General features: G+C 38.2%; 1 protein-coding gene across 3 annotated transcripts in view; it reads left to right on the top strand.

Annotated features, from left to right (window-relative positions):
- The window catches only part of TENM2 (teneurin transmembrane protein 2), a 1211371-nt gene that overhangs the window by 362112 nt on the left and 833247 nt on the right, over positions 1-16012 (top strand). For all 3 annotated transcript variants that reach the window (XM_080675628.1, XM_080675627.1, XM_080675626.1), the window contains exon 4: positions 9060-9335. In XM_080675628.1, coding sequence (XP_080531754.1) covers positions 9060-9335 — 276 coding nt within the window. The remainder of the gene's footprint in view (positions 1-9059; positions 9336-16012) is intronic.

Here is a 16012-nt window from a genome sequence, read left to right as displayed (position 1 = left end):
AAGATTGATTTGCAAGATCACAGCAGCTCTTCACTGAGAGCAAGGGCTGCTATCAGAGTGCAATTAGGAGACTGGACCTTGGGTTTTGAGAAAGAAAGAGGACTGAAACTGAGATTCCTGCAATAAACAAGAGACTTGAGAAGAGATATGTGGTTAATGAGTACCATGGGGCCTAGACAGAAGCAAATACAGAAATTTCAGGACACAAGAATCATCAATTTTGGCCTCTGTGATTAATTTTTGAAAATTAAAATAAACCAATCTCAAATAAAATTAAATATAATGAAATACATAAAAAACACACCTTCATGATTAAGAGCAAGCAATGCAACAAACAATCAATTTTGACCTTTAAAGTCCTAAAACATTAGAATTCGTCAGATACATACTTTCAACTGTGTATAATATACAGATTAGCAAGTAATAAAAGCACTGAACAGAAACACTTCAAAAACTGTAATAGTTTTTAAAGGAAATGCGTAATTGCCTAAATTTTTAAAATGTTTAGTATATGTAGTAAATATGAGATCAGGCACAATTAAAGAAAGAATTAGTCAACTAAAAACAATAACCAAAAGAAATTAGCAAGAGACAATATAGAGAAAAAAAAGATCAAAAATATAACAGAGACATTTAGAGAAAGGGATAGTATTTAGTTTAATTACTGAGAAAATACAGAATGTAGAAGTAAGTATTTAAGAGGCAATGGCAGAAAAATATTTAGAATAAAGAAATTATGAATTCCCAGAAATTGGAGCACAGTATATATCAAGCAAGAATTGAATTCTAAATAGACTGATATAATTATGCTCTCTAGCCAAGTGCAATTATATTAGAAGTAACAAACAAAAATATAAACAAACTATCTGAATACATTTATAAACTTAAGTTCAATAGAAATATGAAAATATTTAGATCAAAACAATGAAAATACCATGAATGAAGAGTTGGGTGAAGTGGTGAAAGTGATCATTAGAAAGGAATATGTAGCCTGGAATGCTTAACAAAAGAAGACTGGCTGAACAATAATGGCATAAAGAGTAAAATTTAAATATATTAAAAAAAAACAATGGCATGAACTCAAAGAAAGGTGGGGAAAGGGATAATTTGTAAACAGAAAGGAAGAATTTAAAAAAATGGTTTTTGAAGGACAGACATAATCATTGGTAAAAACAATCCAGCTAAAAGAAAGAAGGCACAAACAAATCATGTCAGGAATGGAAATGAAGACAGCAAACAACAAATCTAGCAGACATTGAAAGGACTCAGAAATACTTGGAAAACTATTCCAATCCATTTGAAAACATAGCTTAAATGGGCACATTCCTCAAAAACTGTATTGTTTCAAAACTTCCTAAATCAACTCAAGAAAAAATAGAAAATGTTAATAATCCTATAGTAAGAAACCAAAATCGCAGCAAGTCTCTTCCTCTGTAGACTGATGGTCACCTAATAGCTACAATTTGCTGTGTAGTTAACTCCGTGGCAGGCAATGTTCTAAGCATTTCTACCTACCTTACCTAATTCAGGTCTCACAACAAGCCTATGAAGGTAGGTGCTATTTTTTTTCTAGAAATATTTTTATTTTTATTTTTTAAATTTTATTTTATTGTTTAAAGTATTACATATAGTAGTACATATATCTCCTTTTTTTTTCCCCATTGACCTTCCCCCAACCTCCCCTACCCCCTGTCACATGCCCTCATCCCCCGTCCCCCCCCCCCCCCCCCCCCCGCCGTGTCTTATGTCCATTGGTGTGCTTATATGCATGCATACAAGTCTTTCGGTTGATCTCTTCCCTCGCCACCTCCCCAATACTCCCCAGCCTTCCTGCTGTAATTTGACAGTCTGTTCGATGCTTTACTGCCTCTGTATCTATCTTTTTGTTCATCAGGTTATAATGTTCTTTATTTTCCATTAATGAGTGAGATCATGTGGTATTTTTCTTTCATTAGGTGCTATTTTTTACGTCCCCTTTATAAATGAGTAAATGTAGACTCACCAGAACAAATGAATTCTAAGAATATATGGTCAATGAATATTTTTAAAAGAGACACTGGAACTCCCACGTTAACCCTAGGCTGTATATATAGTGACTATTTGATAGGGCCGCTGTCCTCATTAATTAGAAAACTATATAAAAACATTTTGGACTGTGCCTGCCACACTATGAAGTCCTCAGTAAGGGAATCTAGTAACTGTTCTCAGATATAGGACAGCTAGACTATTGTAGCCCACGCACTATTGTCCTTTTCTTTTTCTGATTACCAGTAAAAATACTGTTTGGAGAGGCAGAGCCTCCCACGACCAGATGTCCACCACTGTGATGCTCTACATAGAATACGTGATCGGTATCATCTTTAATAGCAGAATTGATTTTTAACCTTGTCTGAGCTTTAATCAGCAGAAAAGTCTCCAGCTAGCCAGATGACTGGACATCTCATTTCTCTTGCTGAACTGGCAGCTGCTCAGCAGAACCTTTTGTTGTGCCTGTTGTGTGCTTTTCCAAATTGGACTTCGTTCAGGTTGGAACCTGGAAATGTCACCATTTCAGAGAATGCCCCTTTCACCTTTCTCTGTAAAGTAACAAAGCTTTCAGAGAAACCTAGGACATAGGACACTCTCCCTTCTTCACTAGCCATTTTGGTGTCTCCTTTGGAAATGTGTGTATTTGCATTGGAATGATTTCAGTTACAGATTGTAAAAAGTTGTGACATCTCTGACATTCAGACAGAGATTAGAATACTTAATCTAAAAATGAAGAAACACTAAAATATTAATGTTTTAGGTGCTACACATAAAAGAACATTGTTATCCTTATAGTGTACTTTTGAATTATAAATGTTTGACTTACATTTTTTTGAATAGTAATGCATGTGCACCTACTCTGTGTTTTTAAGCCACAGGATCATTTGTGAACAGTTTTGTCAACATTTGGGAAAATATCTGAATATGTAAAATCAGATGAACTTTAGAAGGGCATTAAGAGAGAGTATGTGAACAATTTTAGTAAACACAGCATAAAACATTAGAATTCATAAGTAGTTCCTTCTGGCCTTCAAAATTGTTATTATTGCATATAAAATATGTAGGTTTTAGACTTGTATGAAAATAATAATTTATATAATGTTGGTAATTGTTTGGACTGATTATTTTGTGTAGCTCATATATATTTATAATTGCTCAAAATGTAAATATAAGGTATTTAATATAAGAAAATAATTTGGCGATATGCTTTGATTAATCAAACAAAAATAAGTTTTATTTTTTATAATTACCACATTTTTCTTGATTACTCTATTTTGCAAAATTTTAAGACATCAGGTGAAAACACTTTATTTACTGTGATAAGAACTATAACATTATAGTTTATATCCATGTCTTAAATACCTGTTAGAAAAAATCGGATATTCATTTCTGATTGTAAAATATAGACTGTAGCATTTGCTAAAGAAAAGTGACCCATGTTTATTTACAGAAGATTCTTTTTCTTAGAATAAATGATCCTAGAAAAGGCCACTTAAAAAAAGGAATCAATGTTCAAAAAGAACCAAAACTTATATTAAATAATAAAAATAATTCATAGTAACTTTATTTTGAAAAAATAAAATGTATTGTAGAATTTATTTAATACTGAATACAATTTATTCTTCCAAATGTGCTATAGTTATTTTAAAAGAAAAGAATACCAAGTCAGGGGGCATACTATACATTTTACAGCCAAATTGTATGACTACATTATTCCATCTTTTACTTTAAATTTGCATTTTGAAGCATGATCACAGAGGGTCATTTTTTTCCCCACACACACAAAAAAATTGAATATAAGGGGAAAAAATAAAATCCAAGGAACTCACCTCTATGTTCCTCCTCAGGTCCCAGGACCCTAATAGACCTGACTTCTTCTCAACTCCTTGTAGATTCTTCCCAGGTGATTTTTATATGTACTATCAAGGGTTTTTAGCTGTACTTAGTGAGTGGGAGGAATAGAGAGAAGTGGAACATTCCATCTTGGTCTGGAACCAGAAATCCACCAAATTATCTTTTGAAGAGTTCATCATCATGCTAACATCCATTTTTAGTTTCTCGTAATAGCTTAATTCTGTTAGATTTTGCTTATGCTGTGGCCTTGCTTATGATCCTTGTGTTTTTTAGCAACATTTGTGTTGACACTGTGGAAAATCTGCATCTTCATGAGCTTTCTAATTTAATCTCACATTAGCATTATATTACTTTCTATTATCAGCAACTAATTGATGACATAGACATTGTTATATGATTGATAGGAAATCAGATATTAGCAGTAAGTGAGTGGGAACAGGTGGGAATTAATTTTATAAGTGATTATTAGCAACTATTTTCATGGTATAGCAACTTAGGCTTCTCTGTGTAAAATCTCTTCTCTGAAATTCAGAGGACCTACATAGTGAACATTGATATAGTAAAAGTATTCTGTTTTGTAATCCACCATTACTACAGTTAATTTTTATCTTCCTGCCCTCATAGTATGAAATCTGTTCAAATGCTGACATTTTCAGCGCTATTTTGTATTCCCTGGTATTACCCATGACATGATAATTCTGACTTAGCAACATATGTGCTTCTCCTAGTTAAAGGTTATTTGAAAGTGTGAGAAGTTGGTAAAAACCTAGAAAATAAAGCCATGATCACAACGTGCTGACATATCCCTCCTTAGAGCTGCATCCCCACGTACAATTAGTTGGCCAAGTGATGACACTTGATATCTAAGGCAAAAATTTCTCTCTAAATTTTTTTGGTAAAAGAATCTGTATTATACATAGGTTGTGATCAAGAAAAAGACAACTTAAAGCAAAAGCGATTTAGCAAGAAAGTAATGTTTAAAGATTGTTTTCTGCTATCCTGATCACCTAATGGTTTTTAGACATTAACATTCTCTCCCGTCACCTTAAATTATACTAAAATTCCATGATCTAAATGTCATAGATTTTGTGTAATAATTCATCTATAAAAATATTGACTCATCTTCGTAATATAATATAGGGCCATCCTGGGAAGTTAATTGGCAATAGCTATAAAACACATCCTTGAGATGACCTGAGTTTGACACACTTGCCGACATCCACTTTCATCAGTGATATCAAGGAGATTGGGGGCAGATAGAGGGTAAACATGAGTTTCATGAATATAGTGCCTCTTTTTATTGTTTTGCAAGATAGTAAAGGAGGAAGGAAATGTTGACTGCTTTCCACTAGACACCTCAGCCTGGGGAATTATACAATGACTAGTCTCTTTATTTCATCCAAAGCTGCATGGAGCTTAATAAAGACATAATTACACAAGATGAATTAAAGCAAAAGTAGTCTTCCTTCAATGAGAAAAGTAAGTGCAAACACTAAGTTGACACAGTATTAAAATGTCCCCATACTATTTACATGCTGAGCATGGGGCTCCAAGCTCTAAGACAAACAACATGAAACATGTTTGTCTGAAACACATTCACATAGAGGAATGTGTGGGAAGATGGGTATGGGTAAGAGCAAGCCGAAGGAGACATGATAACGTCTCCATGGAGTAAATTTCTAGTCCCTGAAAGCAGTGAGCCTATTGCTAAATGAACATCAGTGAGGCACGCTGCTAAAGGGTGAAGGGCTGGACCACCAGGTGACCTCCCATGGCTCCTTGTACTTTTCCTATATAATATTTATTACGGCATAGATTGCGCTTTGTTTAGGGATTCTTTGATTAATGTTCTTTCCCGATTAGACTATAAATATCATGGACTGTGTTTTTATAATGCTCACTGTTATATCCCCAATGCCTAGCCTAGCACCAGGCACAATAAATATTTGTTGAATGATTTAATAAAGAATAGACCACAGTGAATATGGCTTACCTGTTTCCTATGTTAAGCCACAAGCTTGGGAAAGGCTTGGTCCAGGATCTGCCCCAGGTATTGAGAATGAATATTCTTTGAGTTAGCTAAGGTTAAAAAAAAAAAAAAAAGCAAACCAGGAATTGTGGGGAATGGGTGGCATCAGGAAGGTAAGGTCCTATGGGAAGATGAAGATGAGGAGTTTAGAAGATATAATCTCCAAGGAAACAATTCTGTTTTTAGAGGAAAACCTGCCTTTCTACAAGCCAGTGTGAATTTAGTTACTTTTTCCTGGTGAATTCAATATGGTACCTCAGGTTGTATTTTCCATGTTGCTTGCTTGTGGCTTCAGGGCTGTGAGCTTGAAGTGGAAACTCATGAAACATACCCTTTCTTTTCTAACATTTGTGACTACTTAAAAAAAATTCGTGCAAATTTTCACTGATTTATGATGATCTCAAGTTTGTTTTATGAGAAAAATAATATTTTAATTCCTTATCATCCAGTAAATTTGATAAGCAAAGCAGGGACCCTGTATTTATTCCACAGCTCCCCATGCCCAAGGCTGACCGCCTGTTCCCTCCAGTCCCCAGATTGAAAAGTACGTGGGAAGCTCTGCAACAGAGGCTTCCTTGCCTCACACAGATGTTTCTCTTTTCCCAAGGAGGTCTTTGAAGCTAGTTCCCAATCATGCGATGTGGGAAAACCATCCGGAAAGTGTATGCATATACTCCATTTCCAATGGAGTCCAAGAGCTGAAAATTCCCACGTGTGGAATAAAAACATATATGTTCAATTTGGCTTGTTTTCATTAATTGCAGGAAAAGGAAGCAATACATTTCATGACTTTCCGGAACAAGCATGGGCTCTAAAGACAAGTCGGGAAAATGTTCACATTCAACAACTTTTCTTTCATTGACTTAAGAATGAGAAAAGCAACAATCGAGAGAAAAGTATTGTAGTACCAGATATATAGGAGCTCAACAACTTCAGTTTTATAGACTACTGAACCGGAAATATACATTTTCGTGTACAATTATGAGACAATACCTAGTTACCAAGGGTGCAGACTGGAACAGAGTGCAGGGGGCAGAGAATTTCAGCAGCATGAGCAGATGGGCCCGGGGAATAGACAGTGTGGTGACGGCAGCAAGGCTGGCCCTCCTCCCGCACAGGTGGTGGGAAATCACCCCATGCCCACGGGGACTTCTGCTTGGGTTAGCTCCCCAATGGGTTCACTCCGCGGAGACAATTGTGTATAGAAATGGGTTTGATTCCATTTACCCGGCCAAATAAGGCTGGGGAGGTTCAATGTGCAGTGAAGAAAGAAAAATAAAACTTCAGAATAAAAATACTTGTCTGTTACAAATTAAAGTCACACTAGATTAACATAAACGGTTGCTTGGTGCTTTTTAAAAGTAAAAGCGGAGCAGTGGTGGCATGTATGTGGACTGTCCGAGTGTGAAGTTTAGCATGAGTTTCAGACTTGAGTGATTGGGAATGCCTCTAGTGCAGTGGTCGGCAAACCGCGGCTCGCGGGCCACATGCGGCTCTTTGGCCCTTTGAGTTTTTAGCAAAGGCCAGTTTAGGAGTACCCTAATAAAGTTAATAACAGTGTACCTACCTATATAGTTTAAGTTTAAAAAATTTGGCTCTCAAAAGAAATTTCAATCGTTGTACTGTTGATATTTGGCTCTGTTGACTAATGAGTTTGCCGACCACTGCTCTAGTGTATTTGGTACACATAGTGAGCAAGCCCATGGCTTCAGTGGTACTTATAAGGTTTCCTTCACTTACAATATAGAAGTGCATTTCTTCACTGTATATTTTTCATTGTCCATACATTGGTTAAAGATTTTACAAAAATTAGCTTTGTGCATCAATAAATTGAGTGTACCACATGATTCCATGTAATTTGCCTTGAAACCTTAAAATGTCTTGAAAGAAGCTGCATATTAAAGCACACAAATAGAGCATTCCTATGCAAAAATGTTGCCAAGTGGGTTTTTGATTGAGACCATTTGACATCGTAGAAAGAGCACAGGCTCGGAGTCTGCAATTTAGAGGTGAATCGGGCCCTGCCACTTCCCCAAGTGTGACCTTGGATCCAGTATTTAACTTCTCTGTAAAGTGTTCAACCCCTGAACTGATGGGCTATGGTGGGATTTAAATGAGATAAAGCTGTACATTGCCTGGCCCCATGCCTGGCTCATGGTAACATATAAGTATTCAACAAATGCCTGTTCTCTTCTGCTTCCCATAAAACCACGTAACACCCCTCATACCCCACATGTGTACATATGCACTCTCCATAGGTGAAACCTATCTGTGGTGTTCAATTGTGTGAGCAAAGAGAAATGGTTTGATATCATTTGAAAACAAAAGGACTGATGCTTCATCCGTAGGATGCTGACTTAGTTAACAAATTATATAACTTATTTAAAGAAAACAGTTTGGTGTAGATGATCACATATAATACACATAGCTATCCTGAGAGGAATTTAAGAGATTAATACCCAGATTTTACAGATGAGAACATTGAGGCTCAAGGAGTAAGAGACTTGCCACAATGAGACTTACCAGTGGGAAGCTAGGACTGGTACCCAGGTCTCCTGGCCACCACTCCCATTTATTGGAGGATTAAGGTTCTTTGACTTGAAGACAGACTGCTCAAGATCAGATCCAGGTTTTGCTACAATCTAGATGTATGACCTTGGGTAAGTCACTTGAATTCTCTGTTCTTCTATCCTTCAGTTTCCTTACTTAAAGACTCATTACAATAATAGTATCATCATACTAAAGTTATTATAAAAATTTTAAAATGTGAAATAAACATTGCAAAATAAAAGATACCTGTAGCAAAGTAAGTGCTCGGTATATATTAGCTATTACTATCAATCTAGTGTTTTTTCACTCATCTACGTGGTGCTCCGTAAACAACCATAAATGCTTAGAATTTTTTTTTAAATAAGACCTGAGCATTCTGTCCTAGGATTCAAATTAATCTTAGATGGTTCCATTTTTTGTTCTCAAATTGACCCCAATACCCTAAGTACACTTGCCCCAAGACTCAGTTCTGTGTACCGTGGCAAACCTGGTCAATTTTTTGGATGGGAAAGTGTCTGTCTGCTTTTTGTAAGAGTACATTTTAACCCTGTAAAGCATTTCCCCCGTTGTAACGGCCTCTCTGTTGCTGTCACCCTAGGAACTAACTTCACCCTTGCGGAGCTGGGCATCTGTGAGCCCTCCCCGCACCGCAGTGGCTACTGCTCGGACATGGGCATCCTTCACCAGGGCTACTCCCTGAGCACGGGATCTGACGCCGACTCGGACACCGAGGGAGGGATGTCTCCAGAACACGCCATCAGACTGTGGGGGAGAGGGATAAAATCCAGGCGCAGTTCCGGCCTGTCCAGCCGTGAAAACTCAGCCCTGACCCTGACTGATTCTGACAACGAGAATAAGTCAGATGATGAGAACGGTAGGCCTGCTTCTTACATACCTTTCCATGTTCTGGGCACTGCACACTGTGGGGCTTGGGCTGATGTCCTTTTTCATAATAAAGAGGCATCTAAAACCATTCATTTCCTTGGAAATTGACTTTGTCTGCCCACTCTGAGCTGGGGGAGGAAATCAGCCAGCCAACCTCGAGCGCATAAGGAATCGCATGTTGACGATGACTCGGTTGTCAGGTAGAGTTGGTTGGTCTGAGGAGCGAGTAAATGACATTGCCGACGCGGAAACATAAACCATGACCTATGCCTTGAAAATGTCCTGTCTCCACAAGTTTCTAGGTCTATGTATTGATGTCCCCTTCCCAGGAAATGGCAACCTGGGTGGTATATTTACTTTTTTTCCATGAAGATCTCATAAGGATCCTACCTTAGCTTAGCCTTTTATTTCCAGGCGGCAATGCCTCATATCCTCGTATTGAAGATCAAACTCAGAACAGATGCTCTGGACTTTAATGACAAATAGGAAGGGGTTTGTCTTCAAAAAGAGAGTTCTGTTCTGGGTGTACTTTTCTCCTTGGTACCTACTATGTGGGCTAACGACTTCCCACATCTTCTATCACAGATCGCGGCGGCTTATCCATCAGCTTTGTAGATGGGCTTGAATGAAACTTTGAAAATTAAATGCTTCCGATCATTAAGCAGTAAATACAAGGAAGCCTAAGAAAGTCATTAAAGAGATAAGGTGCTTATTTGTGGGTTTCTCAACGACTCACAACTGTGGTTAGTCAAAAACATTTTTTTTTAAAAAAAAAAGAGAAATCGCATTAGGTACAGTTGATTTATGAAGAAAACATCAAATGCTGTGTGGGTTGTTATGAATATATTGTGTGTTTGATAAAGGAATTACCATTAAAATGCATCCAAGTAGATCAGTGAAGGGTGTTTATATAAAATGCTATAAACTTATCCTAAAGCAGCTTTAAGTATGTTCTTGCATTAAAAAAATAAATAAAGGAAACTTGCAGGCAGACAGCTTGTTGCCAATGCAAAAGCAGAGCTAAGTATTACTTGATCTCAAAACTATTGAAAATACATCATTTCCTGGGTAAGTTGCATGTAATCCAAAAGTGTCACTTGGTTGCATTTAAATTTAGGTTTAATTCTGAAATAATTTATTCCACGGTGGGGACAAGGGGATGTGTCTTAATTATGCCTTCGTTCTCATAGTTAATCAAGGTGTGCTCTCGAGGAAAAATCCGCACTTGACTCCTTTTGAATTCTGACAGAATTCTGCCACTTGGCACATTCAACACTCCAAGGTGCTTCATTGATAGGAAATTACTTTTAGAAGTTTCCAGAAAGGCATACATTGAATTCATTTCCTGATGTACTTTTTCAGCTTACGTATGTGTCGGATACAGTTCCAACAGAGGCAGTTTGATTACCTCATAAATAAAATCCCTTGCAACCCAAGAACTTCAGGAACAGTTTAAACAAGGTATTTTAGCAGAATTTCCTTGTTTGGTATTTTCACCAGTCTCATGAGAACCATCTCCACAGAATTATTTATACATACTTATGGAGTTTGCACCCTCTCTTTGAGAGCTACATACATCTTTAAAAACTCAACTAATAAAGGGAGTTTTCCATGAACAAAGGGAGCCAAAAATGCTTGCCTTGAATTTACCCAGAACTGTTATGGATGGGAGAACTTTATAATTAGTGATGTATTTGATAGGCCAACAGTTTCTTTGTTTTCAACACTATTTGAAACATCATGTTTGAACCATTTTCACCTTAGAGAAGTCTCTATAAACCCCCGGGTCCTCATAGGAAATAAACCCTTAGACACAGTGTCATTGTTGTTTCTGGAATTGCTAGTTATAATGCAGTCAGAATTGCATCAAGAAAAATGATAGGAGGACTAAGTAACCCTTTCGTGCCTGCGTCTGGCAGAGGACGGAGGGGTGTTGTAGCCAGAGTCCAAGCTTGGGAAATAGATTGTTATTTTAAAACAGACAGAGAGAATGTGTCTGCTTTTCTCTGTTTAACCATTGTTCAGTATTTCCCATATTCAAAAGATGTACAGAATGCATGTTCTGTTCTCCTTTGCAGCCAGAACTAAAACTAAGAAACTGTGCACGTCATGTTATAAGCTCTTTAAGCAAATAACAGTTAGGTACACACTCCTCTGCACAACGAGGCGTTGACTTCCGTCCAATTCTTGCTCTCACTCCCCGACAAATTCTGTTTAGCTCACAGAGAAATCAATGCGTTTTCACACCACTGACTTTATGAAGTTTGGGAATGTATTATCATATAGATTGACAGTTGCCCCACTGATTCCACACCGCAGTATGGACACTCACCAAGCCGTCATTAATTTCCTCGCACTTGTACCCGCAGTGGCTCCCTCCATAATAAACACCCCGTCCTTCAGAACCAAATCGATAACCTTTTAGGTACGCCTCTCCTGAGCGGGAAGTAACAAGGATCTGTGCTTTGAAAAAGAAGCTCTCCAGTTTCATGTTAGATTGTAAGGAGACGGGTCATAAAAATGAATCTATTCCTTGGATCCCATATATTTCCATGGCATGTTTATGGGGTGGGGGGGTTCTCGGGGTACATAGAGTTTCCCAGTGCTTCTGGAAAACCACCCTTAACAAATTCCTAGTGTGGTTTTATGAAGCATAGGTAGAACGTGGAGCCAGGTCTCAAAAACCAACTTCTCTCTCTATAATGTGAGATACGTAGCCAACCTTCACCCTCATGTCATAAATTTCCCGATGGCCGCAGTCCTTCCTGTATGCTGCTGGGACAGAAATGACCCACTAGTAACTTGAAAACCCTATTACACTGAGGGCACAGAGGAGTCTGTCTTTTTTTTTTTTTTTTTTTTTTTCTTCCCCAGCATAGACATTTCAGAACCATCGCCCCTCAGCTCTGCACCTTACGCTCACTGAGTGACCACAGGATTCGCACTGGGCTTGGCTTGGGTTTCTTTCAATAGATGCAACGCTCGGGTCCGGGTTATTTCAGCAGGCTCTTTCCCCTGGTCTGTACGTTAATGATGGCCTGGTTAGACTTCTCCCAAGCCTTCGCAATGAGATTTGAGAACAGCCCAGCCAAGTTTCTGCTGCTGTGAAATTTCACTGCATCTATCGAAAGGGCTTTCCCGGTGACTTTAAATTAGAAACATTCCTTTTTGGGGTAATAAATGTCCCGCTTAAAATATATCCTCTCTGAGGCCCTTTGTGTCGCCCGAGTTATGGAGAAAATGGGGCAGTCACTAGTACACAAGAATAACTAATTGCCTTCTTAAAAATGCGGAGAAGCACACGTTGTAAAAAATATCTGGTCTGTGTACTCTTGACTCCCTGAGGCAGTTTCTTCACCTTGGGGACTTGAAAATATCCTTGAGGTTTTTCTGTTGTTTTTTTTTTCCCCCAGCACAGTTCTATTATAAGTTTCAGTTATATTATTGGAAATCCAGGAAGAAGAAAAGACAAAGAAAATAAGCTTGGCTATGGGGTAGGGAGCCAGACGTTACAGAAAACGAAATCTGGCCTCGGTTAAAGCTTTAAAAAAAAAAATTATCCTTCCTTTCTCTTCTCCGTTTCCACCCAAAGTAAATAAGGACAATGTTCATTTTCATCTGTTGTCAATTGGGACATTTATAATTCTCATAATGCGCTTTGAGGCTGAAACTATAAATGTTGGGTTAATTCCATTGCATTTCACCAAATGCATTTATAAACCAAGCCGGCTCTGGGCACATAATGGATTTGTGTGGAGTGTGTTTGTGGAACATAGATTCTATTAGATTGTGAGTCCTCCCGGCAGGTCGGCGGTGCCCGGTGCCCGTGTCTCCTCCCAGGGCCTAAGCACACGGCTACTGGCTGCATGTTAATTGAGACATGAGGCATGAACTCGGAGGGAAGGAGGGTTTTCCTTCGTACCAGAGACCGTGTCTGCAGCTTGTTCCTGCCATCCACATCGCATTCGTTTGTCATACGGGGTGACTTTCTTCCTCTCTCTTCAAAATGTGGCTTCTGGGTAGATTTCACATTGGAGTTCCCCGTAAGTAAACACCTCCAAGACCTGCTGTGGCGTTTTGTCTCGGCCCCACTCTGTCACTCTTGCATGCTGTCAAATTTCCTTTGTGTTTTAGAAGCTAATCTACTCCTTTTGTAACCCCCATCCTGCGTGTGTAAGCTACACCGAGTGCCGAGAACAGAAGTAAAAACTTATTGTAAGCACCAGATAGTTTTAGCCCGGGGCTCATCATTTTGCCCTTGAAGTTGGGAGGAAGAGTAGTAAAAGAGGTGGCTACGAAAATCACAAGGTGATATTGGACTGTACTTTTGATGTTGGTATGCAGATGACTTCTTTTCCAGGCAAAATTCATGGGAAACACTTACATGGAACCTTATTGTCTTAATTCCTTAGATACAAAACAAAAAAAAAACAAAAAAATGAAAGAAAAGAAAACAAACTTTAAATTCATTTCAATGACAATTATTTCAAAGTGTGTTTATGAGCTTTATTATTTTTTTTTTATTCTTAGAAATTTGAAAGAATAACATTTATAGAGAAGAACTTTAAAATGAGGTAGCATGGATTTAAAAAAAAAAAGACGCGAGAACAAAATATCCCAAGCTCCCAGCCTTGTCTACTCCTAAATAAAAGGATGATTTGATTTTGAAAACTCTGGTTTGATTCCCTAAAAGTGCAGATATTAGAGGCTCTAGAGCAGCCGTGGGCAAACTACGGCCCACGGGCCGGATCCGGCTGTTCTATCCGGTTCTCTTGCTCTCCCCTCCTCTCCTTTACTTTGAATTTACATTAGTTCACACAAACACTCCATCCATGCTTTTGTTCCAACCCTCCGGTCCAGTTTAAAAACCCATTGTGGCCCTCGAGTCAAAAAGTTTGCCCACCCCTGCTCTAGAGGCACCTTATTTTACAAAAAAAAAAAAAAAAAAAAAATTATTTTCCTTTTTTGTAAAATTAATAGGAGTCTCAAATATATACTAGTAATTATCACAGTGTTAAAATACAGCTGATAAGAATAAACAACCACAGGCAAAATTTAGGAATATCAAATTGTCACATGGCTTGATACATGAGCAAGAAATGGGAGGCTTGATGTTTGCCCAATGAACCTGGATGAGACTTCGGTGATCTAGATTTCCGGCTGATTAAGCCACGCTTCCATCGCTGTAACGTAGTGAACTTGAAGGACCATAAGCCTAAGTGCTGATTCCAGCACTGCATGTTCCACATTATAAACTTTAGTTGCATGGTTCTTAGGTATTTCTGTTTCTTTCTTTCCTTTGGTGGTTTCTTTCGTGTTTGTTAACGCTCCCGGGGGCTATCAAGCAATGGCTCCATTCAGAAAATACAATAAATAAATGCAGCGCTAAGCCTTCCTTTTGGCAGGGCCAGCCTGATTATTACACGTGTAATCTCCAGGCCTCTGGGGAGACACTGGGCTTGCTGGGTAATCATTTGGCTTTGAGCTGCTGAGTTCCTGATATCTGTACTTTCACTCGGGCTAAGCAGCAAAGGAGGGAAGCCGGTGAGAGGCCACATGTTACTTCTGTCCCTTCACAATCAGAAGCCTCTTCACGCAGAAAACGCTCAACTTTTTTTGCTTAGCGTTCAGCCACATTTGAGTTTCATTGTTGTTTGTCAGGGATCAAATGAAATTTTAACTTTGGGGAGAAATGGAATAAGTTATTAAGGCCATAAATAAAATGAGTTAAAGCGAAGGACGTTGATAATATAAACTTTCTAGACATCTGAGTCAGGATGAATTTGCACAGAAAGTAATAGCAAACTAATAAGGGCGTATTAAAAGTAATGAGACATGTCAATGACCCGTTCTGGAACTGGGACAGGGCGAGTGGAAGGAGGCAATTTTAAGTGAGAGGTTTGTAAACAGGATAAACATTGCAGATATGTAGGTGTTGTGTATTTATGCGTGTACAGAAGGGCAAAACTTTTACTTATTATTTAATGCTGAGTATTATTTAGCACAGGCTGAAAGAAATGCCTAGGAAATGATCCCTCCCAGTCTCCTTAAACTCGGTTTTAGGACTGTGAAAGAAATAAAGGCGGAAATAAAAGGTCCAAGGAATAGTCATTAACAACAGAGGTCACGAACTGTAGCCCAGGAGTTGTGCTATTTGGTTAGTTTTGGACAGTGTCTAGAAATTGTACATTACTAAGCAACATTTGAAAAGTGGGAGATTTCATATTAGAAATTTGTATTTTGGGCTTCTCTCTAGATCTATAAAATCCAGTGACACGGGTCTAGGTTTCACCCTGAAACGAATTGGGTTAGAAGCATTGACCTTGCAGTTCTAGGTGGTTCCTATCACCTGTGTCACCCACGCTTTCCCCAGGCGCCTTCTCTCATTTGAGGTTCACTGTAGCCTTTGTAGGAACTGGAGTTACCAACCTTAACCTACATACAAACTTGGGGCAAATCAGAGATAATAAATGGTAGAAACAAAGCTAGAAACCAGCAATTTTAGCTTCATTTAACGTGTTCAGAACAGTTATGTTACATCTTTTTCTTTTTTTAAATTTGACTCCTCTGTAAAATGGGGTTAATTTTGCTATAACAAATTTCTAAAATAGTTTTCAGGATAAACTAAAATTTAAGGGTAAACTAAAATAAAGTGAAATCATATGA

Source organism: Plecotus auritus (genome assembly GCF_963455305.1).
Source record: "Plecotus auritus genome assembly, chromosome: 6".
Lineage (NCBI taxonomy): Eukaryota > Metazoa > Chordata > Mammalia > Chiroptera > Vespertilionidae > Plecotus > Plecotus auritus.
Note: the sequence above shows the minus strand (reverse complement) of the source record. Positions and strands in the feature narration are given on the sequence as shown.